Genomic DNA, 12,522 nt, shown 5'->3' with positions numbered 1-12,522 from the left:
CGATGACTAACCAAGGAGACGGTGTAGCTGCAATGTATCAAACCGGTTTCCTTGACCATTCACGGATCCCTGCAACATCAGCTTCCCATGTCTGCTTTGGAGACAAACGCGACTGTTTCTTTCTCCAAGCTGCCCAGGTATCACCTAGGCAAGCAGGAAAAGAACTCTGTCCTGCTGTCAAAAGTCTCAGTCCTTGAAGTTGAAAATATATTCAAATAGCCTCAAAGGCAGGCAGTTATCAAGTTTACTGGTCAGAGGATGAAGATGCCTAAATCAGTTTGTTTAACAGAAAGTATTACCAGATAGAACATATGGTAATAAACATATAGTGTCACAGCAAAGGTGATATTCAATACCAGTACCAAAAATCATACCTCGCTTGATTGCTACCAAAAAAACCCACCAAACAAGCTGTTGGTATAGTTTATTATACTCCATTTATGGTATACACTTACTTTTTTAAACCATGAAAATAGGAAACATAATTATGAAGTAAAAAGACTTAATTTTCCATCATAAGAGAAAAGGTTGGAAGACCAGATGTATTTATTTAAAATAGAATAGTTAAGTTGGAAGGGACCTACAATGATCACCTAATCCAACTACCTGACAGCCTCAGGGCTGAGCAAATGTTAAAGTGTGTTATTAAGGATACTGTCCAAATGCCTCAAACACTGACTGGCTTGGGGCATCGACCACCTCTCCAGCAAGCTGTCCCAGCGTTTGACCACCCTCTCTGTACAGAAATGCTTCCTCATGTCCAGTCTGAACATTCCCTGAGGCAGCTTTGAACCATTCCCATGTGTCCTGTCACTGGATGCCAGGGACAAGAGCTCAGCACCTCCCTCTCCACTTCCCCTCCTCAGGAAGCTGCAGAGCCAAAACTTCCCTCTGAGGTGTTTGGTTTGGGTTTTTTTTAGAATATGTTAAAATAATTTCCCAGACTAATGAAATAATGTTCAAGATGAAATCCAGATGTGCTCACAAATTCACGTGGAAAACTGAAGGTAGAACTGAAAAGGCAAGAAAACTCAATTCCCAAATGTGATCAGAAACCAGGAAGACAAATCTTCTCCAAATCTTATCTGGATTAAACTTAGAATATTGCAAAATTCCTGTAGGTAAAGCAAACAGCGTGACACTTGGAATGATACAAAAAAAGATCTAAGTTACATTTTTGCAGGTCCTAACAATCATTATCTTGTGAAAATTAAAATACTCCTGAAACCAATTAGTGAAAATAATTGCCATTCATATGGGTAAAGGGTAACCAAGTGTCAATGAAGAACATAGAGTAGACAGCTTGCTTGAAAAGTACAGAGAATTTTTTAATACCTATGTAAAAGAAAAAAAACTAATGAGGACATCTCTTTTGGTATTGTCTGAGAACTAAAGGAAGTTTATATCCACACATTTGTATACTTTAAAAACATCCCTTACATTGTCCTGTAATAATTTTTATCACTATATTAAAAGATAATTTAAAATTCTGTTATTGCACAGGCTTTATAGAAAATACTGCATACTTGACTACCCTCAATCTTATAGCAGGCAGCAAATTAAAAGCTTAATATATTTTGTGAACGTTTATGATCTGAGAAATTAAGTAGGCCAACAGATATATGACTGGAAGAGATTATTCTTCCCTCTGCCTAAGAGCACCCGCCAGCGGGATGCCCCTGGGGATTGTTAGGCACTCTCACTCAGCACCACAGTAGGTGCCAACACCGTCCCCTTGCAAATCCATCAGGAACTCAGCCTGTGCTCCTGATTATTGCAACAACGTGGACGCCACATTTCACAGCACTGTGTGCAGCCCTCTTTTTCACTCTACTAAACTCCATCTTCTCCAGTGCAATTCACCGAAAAATAATGTTCTCAGCCATTAACTGAGCTTCAGCAGGTTATTTCTGTTGCTCTAAAATCCCACGTACTATCACACCCCTAGTACTGAGGTTTGGAGTAACCTTGTCCTTTTATCAAAGCAAGCATTTGTGTGGTGCAAGTCATTCCTAAAGGAGAACTATTTCTCCTTTAATTAAACAGTTAAAAAGATTACTGCTACACCTCCAGTACTCAACAAATTATCAAAACCAAATGCACAGACTTCAACCAGGGGTGCTTCCCCTTTGTTTCAAAGACCAAGCACAGTAAAAAAAAACAGAACCCATAAGCTTGAGTGCTATACACTAGGGAAAAATGTAAACACTTAAGCTCTACTTATTTCAGAAATAGGACTAGATGATATTGTGTGGTATATTTAATGCATATTAATGAACTTAACCACATTATTCAGCACAGGGGTAAAAGACATCTTCGTTTACTCCATTTCACATATCAAAGCCACGATATCTAAGGTTCACCTAGAAACACTAAGAAAGTACACAAGGCTGTCTGTAATAAGAAAGGACGGAATTATTACACTACCATAATAATTAACCTACTGCTAAAAGGACCAAAACCACAGCAACATCTCAGAATTTTCAACTTAAAGGCAAGGGAGAAAAAACAACACATGGTTACAATACATAATTGGAAAAATAGGTTTTTAAGTTTCAAGTCACCACTTCAGTCAAAAATTTTGTAAAGCAAATCACAAGAAATTGTATTTCATGTGATTAGATGTTATTCTATTTTTAACGCTACTGATTAACAGATGGAAGTGGAGTTTTTCCTTCAAAAGTGCTTTAGTCATCATAAAGTACCAACAAAGATGTTAATTAAACACATTTGTAGAACTAAAAAAAAAATTTATGTGTGATTTCATGTTCGTTCTCCACAACTATTTCTACAGCTCCCTCTGAAAAAATTACCACTTAGTTCTACCAGCATATGCAAGTGTGTGTCAGGATAGGGAAGAAAGCGTACCAGGTCATCCCTACAACTTCTATCCCTCTTATGTTGATAAATATTGCTAAGGCTTACATTAGTGAGGCCACACACATTTCCACATTTATCTATCGTGTTCAGCACTTGAAATAATTTCTGATGTGTGAAATATCCTCCCATTTCAGCCCTTGTACCAGAAGAAAGTCTCTTTGGAAATGACTGCACACGGAAGTTAAGAGTGGATGTAGGCCCTTTATTTGCCCTCCACACAAAATTCTTTAATAGCCTTGCTTAGCATTGTTTTAAAAATAAATTTTTATTCCTATGCAATTACTAATTCAGACTGGAAAGGGCATGTGCTTGTGAAAGAGTATGTGTGTGTCAAGGAGCCGTATCACTGTAGTAATATACTAAGCAGGATGACAGCCAATACCTTGGTATTCCAAGCATTATCCCATCTGTACTTTATTTGCCCAACTTCTTTGCTCACACTAAAAGAAACTTTTTGAAAAGTCACTGCAGAAATCCCCACAAGTTCCAACACTGAATCAATAAGCTTATGTAAATTGCACTGCCAGAAGTGAGGTCTAAAGAAGAGTTTAGTAAAGAGAATTAAAAGGGGACACACTATCCCCATCGGGCATTAAACATGGGGAACATAAACCATTTCTTTTCAGCTGCAGCTGAAGGAAACTGCGTATCCTCAAGACGACCCAAGAATCTGCAGTGCAGGATGAGCTGCAGGAGTCTCTGGAGAAACAAACAGCACAGAAACAGCACTTGATAATGAGAAGAACTTGCCTCTTCCATCTTAATACTGGACAGTACTTCCTAAGAGATTATTAAAATATTAAAAATTTATATAGGGATGCCTTTCCTCTTCTCTGAGCCTTCCACCCCAGTTGAAAGGTAACTTCATAGGCAGAGAACAGTGACTTGCTACCAACTATCACCAAGAGCGAAAAGGACAAGCAAGTTTTACACAAACTTCCCTTAAAATATCTTGAAGTTCCTACAGTGAAGGGAAGGAAACTAATTAAGGATTTGGGATTAGTCTGAGTTCTGAACTTCTGTGACTATGGCTCAGCACAAGTTCACCCAAACAAGCAAAAATACTGCCTTCTTTACTGGGTACTGATTGATACATTTGCTTTGGACTAAGTACCAGACACTTTAAGAATATAGGGACCTCGAAGATACCTGTTTTCTTGCATCACTTCTCTCATCTCCCGACTGCATCCTGTGACAACAGCATAATGAAATGATACCTCATCTGATGGTACCATTGAAGCCTATCCAATATTCACCAGAAGTTGCGAGCTATTCCTCCCACCACCATCTTCATCAGTTGGAAGTTCTCATCCAACCCCAAAGTAACCCACTGAAGAATTTTACCGCTGTAAACAAACGTGACAGATAGCACATCGCATATTAACTGCGTGAAGGCAGGGAACGTGAGCTGCCAGATTTCTCAACCAAAAATACCTCTCCCACTGTTGGTATTATCTTGGGCTGTGAATCTCAAGCTAATTTCCACTTCCAGTTACACCAGAGGAAATTCAGCCTCAGCCCATTAACAGAATTATTTTAGAGTCACTGGAAGGCGAATCTGGCTGCATGCATGTGCACATACGTAACAGCGTCTATTTCTGAAACGATGGGACAGATCATCTCTGTGGGATTTATGTCAGAACCATGACAAAATGCTTTTCCCAGATGAATAAGTGACAGCGAGAAGGCTGTTTTCAATGGGAAGAGGAAGCCAAGAGCTGGCTTGTTTCCATGGAAACACTAGCAGCATCAGGCAGAACAGCTGTAGAGGAAAAGGCAGAAGTTCGGGAGGCAGAAATCTTGCTGATTTTACCTCACTGGCATGTCAGTGCCATCACAGACCATCTACATTTAAGGTAGATCAAGATATTTTACATGGAACTCATCATACTAGGCTACAACTTCCAATTAAGACTTTTAAAAGCCATCATGCCAGAAGTAAATTAATAAAAATTACTTACAATGCAATTTAGCCAGCCCACGTAAACATGTAGCTTCAGACTGTATGAGTATCAGCAACAGTGATGCATTAGGATTTTTGTCATTAGGAAGAAAATCTTGCTGTTTCTTTAGAAACAACAGTTCCCACAGGCTAAATGCTTTGAGCAGAATGACTGGTTTTTACCAATTTAATCTAATGGACTCTTTTCCCACTTAAAGATTAAATTCAGCACTTTGATTACAAACATGGCAAAAGGAATAGCTGATTTGCAGCTTCTTTATCAATCTCTACCATTTTCTCTGTGTCCTTTTCAGATAGACATCCACATAAGTAAAAAATTATCAAATGGTAAAATCTAAAGTATATTTGCTTACCTCATTGAATAAAAGAGCAAATATTTCCAGGTACAAATTAAAGAGCCTTTGTATTTGTTAAAGAAAACAAATAAACCTTGCTACTCGCTATTATCTACAAACATCTATTCTGAGATTAGCATACCTTCACCACTCCATCCACAGTCTCTCAGCCCACCCCAGCAGCATTCCTTCCACCAAAAACAAGAACCACCTTGCATCACAAACAGCCAAAGCCCTAAAGACATAACCCTCTCCAGCCATTCGCCATAGTACCCAATGTGTATCAAGGTACCTGGAGAAAACTTCAGCAAGCCACCAAACAAACACCTACGTTATCACTGAAAATAACCATCTCCAACATGATTTCTGAAGCTTTAGCCTTTCAAGGCGATCTATAAAATCCTATTTTCTCCCTCTCCCACTTCACTTATTTCAGCCAATTCTTCCTACAACCAGCCCCACAGAATGTTCAAAGCTGGTGTAGAGGCTACGGGGCACTGGAAGGAGTCTCTGAAACTTTACGAATACTTGCCAATTAGTTTTTATTCTTCCCCTTGTAAACCAAGTAGTTATGATCTTTCCTATAGATGAAGACTGTACGGCACAGGGGTTGTGTAACCTCCCTTCAGCTGCCAAGAACAGCACGGGTGTTACAGGGTTTGCACAACTGCCCTAGACCGTGCTGGCCACCGTGCTGCTGAGCTACTCTGTTTCACAGGTGCTGTCCCCTTACCAATGAACAGATTTACAGTCTTCTCAGGAAGTGAAGGATACACAGCGCTCTGAATCCCAGGGCCATTTTTTGAGTTCCTGCACAAAGTATGTGAGTAATCCATAATCCTTAGGAAAAATTGATGACAAATACTAATTACTTCTTTAAACAGCATCATGTTTCAACTATTACTCAAAAAGTAAAAGGCCTTAAAAGCTTAATTAATTTGAAATATGATATCCAAGACTAGGGCTGACATTCTCAGTCCTGCCGGGCATCCGCACTCTTTTAAACTCGGCGGGTGACGATGCCTCCCGTGCTTTCTTACAAACTGTTTGGACATATCTTTGCCCTTTACTGAAGCATAATGAGTACTTTGCACTTATGAGCTGTCAAAGGATACCGAAATTGCCAGCGGGTATTAACTAGCAAAACTCACAATACATGCGTTTGATTCAGATAAGAATCAGGTGTCTGCTCCACAGATGCCAAAACCAACATGTGGAAATGTTTAGTTGCCCACTTCTTCTCCTCCTACGACAGGACCTTGTGCCAGTAGCTTTCCATACCTATCTAACAGCACTCTGTCAAATAGCAGTTTGTGAACGATTGCTCTATTAGGCCTGGAGTGAAAGGAGTTCCCGCTGTCCTCCTTTAATTTAATTTCACAGCCTATGAAATCCAAAACGATAAAACGAAAACAGAAATAACATTCAGACTAACTCCTGAACTTGAGAAACAAAGAACAAGTGTTGCAGGTTTCAAAGCAGTTGTATGTACACACATTTTCTATTTACAAAAAACATGTTTGACAGGTGTCTCTAAACAAATATCAAACTGCATACACTGAAAGCTGACTGCTTTTTTTTTTATTTAGAATCTCAAGTAAAGTAAACCTTCATGTCAACAAACTAGTTCCACTATTTATGTAACATCACTGGATGGTCTTGCTAGAATAATCCTGTGCGTGCACTATCCCCCAATAGGTTACCATGGCAACTTATATTTGAATTTCTATAAATTTCTATTTTTAGAGATCACAGCTTAGGATAAAGAAAATCACAAATATTAAGTACTATTTCATTAATAGAAAATACCCTATTTTTATCATCATCATACTTCCCAAAAAAGATATTGCTGAAGTTAAATCAGGCAGTAATGCTAAAAAAAAAATAATTACCACAGTTATTAAGAAAGTTTACCACTAAGCAGTCTCACCATAATCTAAGTGGTGTATGAGTCAGTTGCTAACACTACGAGGCAAAGATTGATGTTCAGAGAGTTTTGTCTTGATTTCAGTAAGGCCAGGATTTCACTCAGATAGTTGGTTGGGTTTTTTGGTTTGTTTTTTTTTTTTTTAGAGTTAGTCATCATTTCAGCTGACACAAAACAGAAGTGTATTTGCCAGAATACTTTGTTTCAGGTGTGGGAAAACGTTGAATTGACAGTAACGTCTCAGTTCCAAACTAAGGTTACCATCACCTTAAATTGCTGTGTTCAAGACCGCTTACTACGCGCGTGCTAGTCCTTAAATATACATTCACTTGATGATTTAAAACTTGCCAGCAGTTCTCAAAGTTGCCTCCCTACCTGGAACATCAAAGTACAGAGAAGCAGCCCTGAAGAAAACGAAAACACAGACTTTGAACGCTGTGGTTCCAGCTCTGACAGTGCCTTACTCTGGCTGCCTGTGGTTGAAATCAGATTACAATATTTAAAACCACTTTTTAAGTTATAAAAAAGGTAAGTAACTTGCTGAAGATTAAGATGAACATTGCCGTGTCGCGACTGTGTGTCACAGCGCTGATTACAGCGTTCCTTTTGCAAACATGAAATATCTTTACCTGAGCCACTGACAGTTCAGGACAGCCTGGCAGAGATGGAAAAGCTGGAAAGCAAGTGCCTACAGGTTCTGTCGAACAGTGGACCGAAGTGGCCAGAAAACCCAAGTGACTGCTACAACTCCAGGGCACAACTGCAACCGGCACGCCTACCTTCCTATTTCTCCCAGTATCCTCCGTTTAACACTTCCTTTGTACTCCTCATTCCTCCAGCAAAGTTGAGTGGGAAGACTCCCTGCCATAAAAGCTACGGATTTGACACCATCAGCAACTTTCCAGGAAGCTGGAGGCAAAAGACAATCTGCGGGGCGAGCGCCGCACGCGCGCTACCATTTGGCCAGGTGACTGACGGCCAAGCTTTGCTTCAGATTCAGGCAGCTAAGGTGCCAGCAACGCAGGCCTGTCATTGGTGGGTAAAGACAGCCACTTCTGGGAGTTTTAGCTTCAGAACTGATCCTTCATTAAAAAAAACAACTTACTTCAGGAATCGGCTGGATAACCGAGCTGCCAAGCGAAAAATTATTGGCGGGTTCCCTTCAAAAACAAGTAACGCTGGCACTCAGCAAGTGACAGCAATAACTTTCACGTTCTGTTTAACTTACCTCATTAACTCATGGGAGTTAATTTCACAGAAACAGCCTCTGGCCACGGGGTACAACTCAGGAAGTCACTTAACCAGGCGCTTACGGCCACATCTATGAGATTGCCAGTGAAATCAGTGGAACTGATCAGATGATGACACCCACCGTAACTATACTTTCTGTAGGATGAGGCTTAGCTCTGAGTACTCCGTGGGAATCCTGGTAAATATGCTGCAAAACACTTACTACCATTTTATAACCAAATGTTTCTAATTACAAGTTCTTTTTCTTGTATCACAGGGAGGATTTGCTGGTGGTGGCTTTTCTCGTTAAATTTAAGGCACCACTGCATATTCCTCTCAAAGGAATTACAACCGTTTGTATGCTCCAATGCCCCAGGTTAGAAAGCAAACCCACATCACTACTGACAACATCAAATAAAAGACAGAACTAAAATCCAAATCATCAAAGTAGAAAGTAGCCAGCATCAGAATCAAAAAATCCCTACCTGAATAATGGATACTTAGTAGGATCATTTACTGCCTTGTCCCCACACCCTCAGTCACAGAACCAGCAAGGGTCACCCTGAGAAATCAATGAAGGAAGAGCCAGGGTGACCCCCTGTCACACTTACTTTGTTGAACTCGGATCACCTCCCAGAGCAGACAGAGCGAAGCTGGGAAAGGGCTGAGGTTGTTCTCCTGCATCACTGACACCACTTCACCCTAAACCTCCAAACCTGAGACCTCTGACAGTTGAGGGAGAGACATGGCCTCCCAGTGGGGCCAGCTGCCCCTACTCCAAACGCACCTCCATGCATGCAGGTGCTCAGAAAGGACGAGTTAGCACCTTGGGGCTGTTCCTGTGCACACACACAGACAGACCCCCCCCCAGCAAGCACACCTTTACACCCCCACCCAGGCTGGGGCAGGGTGATTCTGTTTACAGGCTCCTCGGGGCACAGCTCCCACCCCATGTACACGCCGGTGTGGGGGACACCGGCACAGTGGGAACCCCACGCTGCCTGACATTCCCTGCAGACGCGGAGGGGACACGCGCCTCCACCCCACAGGGGACCGACATCACTCACCCCCATGCAGCAGCCCACCAAAGCATCACCACCCCAAGCAGGGCGAGCTTCCCCTCCGCGCCCCGCGCTCCGGCCTCCCACGCAGGGCAACATCTCGCGTGCAGCCCTGGCAGCCCCCCGGCCTCCCCAGCCACCCGGGCGGGAGCGCCGGCCGGCGGCGCTTACCCTGGCGGCCCGCGAGGAGTAGGGGTCCTCAAAGAGCGCCCAGACGCGGGGCTGCAGCCGCCGCCAGCGCCCGCCCTTGCCCTCGGCGGTCGCCCCCACGTCCTCGATGCCCAGCCTCTTGGCGGCCAAGTCGTCGTCGTCACCGTCGGGAGGCGGCTCGCCCGTCAGCAGGTCGGGCGCCTCGAAGATGTCGAGGGCCTCCTCGGCGTCGCGGTGCTGGCGGTAGGTCATCCAGCAGCAGGGCTCCACGTCCGTCTCGTCGATGCCCCAGAAGGCCAGCTCCTCCTCGAAGAGCGGCCCGCAGACGTCGGCGGGGCAGTGCAGCTTGCCGGTGCGGTAGTAGTTGAGCACATAGGCGAAGACCCCCGGGTGCCGGTCGAAGAAGAACTCGCTGGCGCCGCCGCTGCCCCGGGGGCTGCAGCCACTGCCGGGCTCCGGGCAGCCGCCCGCCGGCGGCGGCGGGTTGGGGGGCGGCGGCGGCGGCTCCTCGCCGCCCGGGGACTCGCTCTGGGACTCGCAAGCGAGCAGGGCCAGGCGGGTCCCCGGCAGGGTCTTCAGGGTGCTGCGGTAGGTCTCGTGCCGCGTGCCCCCCACGTTGAGGATCACCCTCTCGTTGTCCTCGAGCTTCCCCATCGCTCCGGGTCGGACATGACTGGGGAGGGCGCGGGAGGCGGCAGCGGGCAGGGGGGTGGCCGGTGGCTGGGCTGGTGGGGGGCAGCCTGCGGCGGGCAGGTCCGCGGGGGGTGAGCTTCTACCTTAAACGCAAACAGAAAGAGGAGATCGAGGAGAAGCCCACCAAGCATCACCGGTAGAAGGGGGGGGGGGGGAGGGGGAGCTTTTCGCCACCTGCCCCAGCCCCCTCCGTCGCGTCGTCGTCGTCCCTCCACGACCTCCCGCCGCGATCTTTCCGCCCGGAGAGCCCTCCCGGCCCGCCCCGGCGCCAGCCCCCGGCCCCGCGCCACCCACCGCCGGGCAGCTCCGCCGCGCTCCAGCCGAGGAGAGACCTGCCGCCTGCCCCCGCCGCCCCGGGCAAAGCTCCGGGCTCTCTCCCCGCTTATCCCGAAAGCAGGCTACCGAAATGGCACTGCTGCTTCTCCCGCGTACGGATCCGCCACCGTCCCCACCCCCTTCTCCCTCGCGGGGCTGCGTGAACCGAGCTGATGGAATAGAAAGTGTGCGGTTAATTATTAAACGGGCATCTATCTTTTATTATCCTAACAGCTTAACGAAGGGGGGAAAAAAAGGATTAGAGGTTCGTCTCTCCCCTCGCCTCTATTTTGGCGGGGGTTTGGGGGGGGCATATATTGCTTTAGTGGAGGGAATAGCAAGCCCCCCAGCAGCTCAGGCAGCGGGCACACCCTGGGAAGAGCCGGCCGTGCGGAGCTCGGCTCGCTACTTTCTCAGACACATGATGAAGACGAGCGTGCATCTCGGGGAAGAGCCCCGTGGAACCAGCGCTGGGCTGCCGCGGGCTCCTCCACGCTCCCTCCCCGCCAGCCCCCTCTTCCTCCCCGCCAGCCCCTCCGCTACCTTTGCCAGAGGAGAGAAAGTGGCTCCTCTTCTCAGGCGGGCTCCGGCTGTGCGTGGCGGTGGACGCCGATTCCCAGCCGCTCTCGGTGCTCCTCTGCCAGGCGAGAACTACTTGTTGTTGGGGCTAGGCTGAGGTTCTTAGGGTGAGGGAGGGATTGTTTGTTGGTTTCTGGGTTGATTTATTATTATTTTTTTTTTTCCGCGTTCAGGTAGCTGTTTTACCTCCCTCCGAGCTCAACTCCGAAAGGCGTAAAAGCGGCTCCCGCCGCCCGCTCGGAGATCCCGCTCCCCGCATCTCACAGGGGAGACGCCGCCTTTCCACATGGGGACTGCGAGCGAGCATCGCCGGCGGAAAGCAGAGCCATGGGCGGCGGGTCGAGGCACCTCGGGGACCGGTGCTGCCGTAAGCCCAGCGCCTCTTCGGGAAGCCGAACGCGAAGGTGAAAAAAAAGCACCTCATTTGGGGCTGAAGCTCCTCCCCGGGGCGGGGGAGCCGTCCCTCCGTACCCCTCCAGCCCCCCGCTCCCAGCCCTGTGGGTCGGAGGGAGGCGATAGCAAAAACAAATACCACATCCCTCCGAAAAAGGCACCGCCACCTCCGCTCCCGCTGCGTGTAAATTTAGCTCGCTTAAGGAAAACACGCGGGAAGGGAGCGGGGCTGAGAATAGCTATTTTTAGAAGGAATGCGGGAAAAGCAGCGCCTAGCTACAGGTGACTGCGGAGAGGAGCTGCTCAGCCCCCCCCCCAGGAGAGGGTCCTTCACCTGGCAGGTCAGTGCCTGCCGCACCTGGGTCACGCAGCCGCGGCGTGCGGGGAGGGGACGCGCATGGTGCTGCCCGGCTGCGGCTCCCGGGGGACCCCGGAGCCCACCCCGGCCCAGGCCAGCAGCTGGAGGAGCCCCGACCTCCGGGGTCGGTGAGGGAGGGCTCAAGGAGGGAGGAAGGGAGGGATTCAACTTTTACATCAGCTAGAAAAAGCCCCAGATGCAGCGCAGTGGGTACACCTCATCCTCTGTGCGCTTCGTATGTTGGAGGTTGGGGGCGGTGGGATGGGGTGTGTGGAAGCTGAGAGACCCCAAAAATATCTAAGGGAACCCAACGCCTGTGCCAAAGCCTCTGCCTCTGACCCTGCCGAGTTATTTTTCTACAGCTTATTTTACTGATGCCTCAGTTCAGCTGGGTTAGTCAAAGGGGCCGAAGCTCCCAGCCCTGGAGAGAAGATACACAAAATTAGAGGTGGTCCCAGCTGCTGCTTTCCTCAAGAGAAAAATCTTCCTTCACACCAAGGGTATTCCCTGGCATGAAGTATGGTAATGAGTGCAGTAATGGCATCTGAAACATGCCCCCTCCGTGTCAGAGACATCTCGGCTGGGCACTGGCTGGCGTTGGGAGGGCAAGGCTCTGCTGGAAGCAACACTCAGAGGAC

At 47.1% G+C, this 12,522-nt stretch overlaps 1 protein-coding gene across 6 annotated transcripts in view; it reads right to left on the bottom strand.

Annotated features, from left to right (window-relative positions):
- The window catches only part of KCNC2 (potassium voltage-gated channel subfamily C member 2), a gene marked incomplete at both ends in the record, with an annotated part of 104,494 nt that extends 94,294 nt beyond the window's left edge, over window positions 1–10,200 (bottom strand). For all 6 annotated transcript variants that reach the window (XM_084267788.1, XM_084267790.1, XM_084267786.1 and 3 more), the window contains one exon: window positions 9,568–10,200. In XM_084267788.1, coding sequence (XP_084123914.1) covers window positions 9,568–10,200 — 633 coding nt within the window. The remainder of the gene's footprint in view (window positions 1–9,567) is intronic.
- Between the last annotated feature and the right edge of the window lie 2,322 nt (window positions 10,201–12,522).

Source organism: Gallinula chloropus (genome assembly GCF_964237585.1).
Source record: "Gallinula chloropus genome assembly, chromosome: 1".
NCBI classification, from domain to species: Eukaryota; Metazoa; Chordata; class Aves; order Gruiformes; family Rallidae; genus Gallinula; species Gallinula chloropus.
The sequence above is the reverse complement of the archived record's forward strand: the minus strand, read 5'-3'. Positions and strand labels throughout refer to the sequence as shown.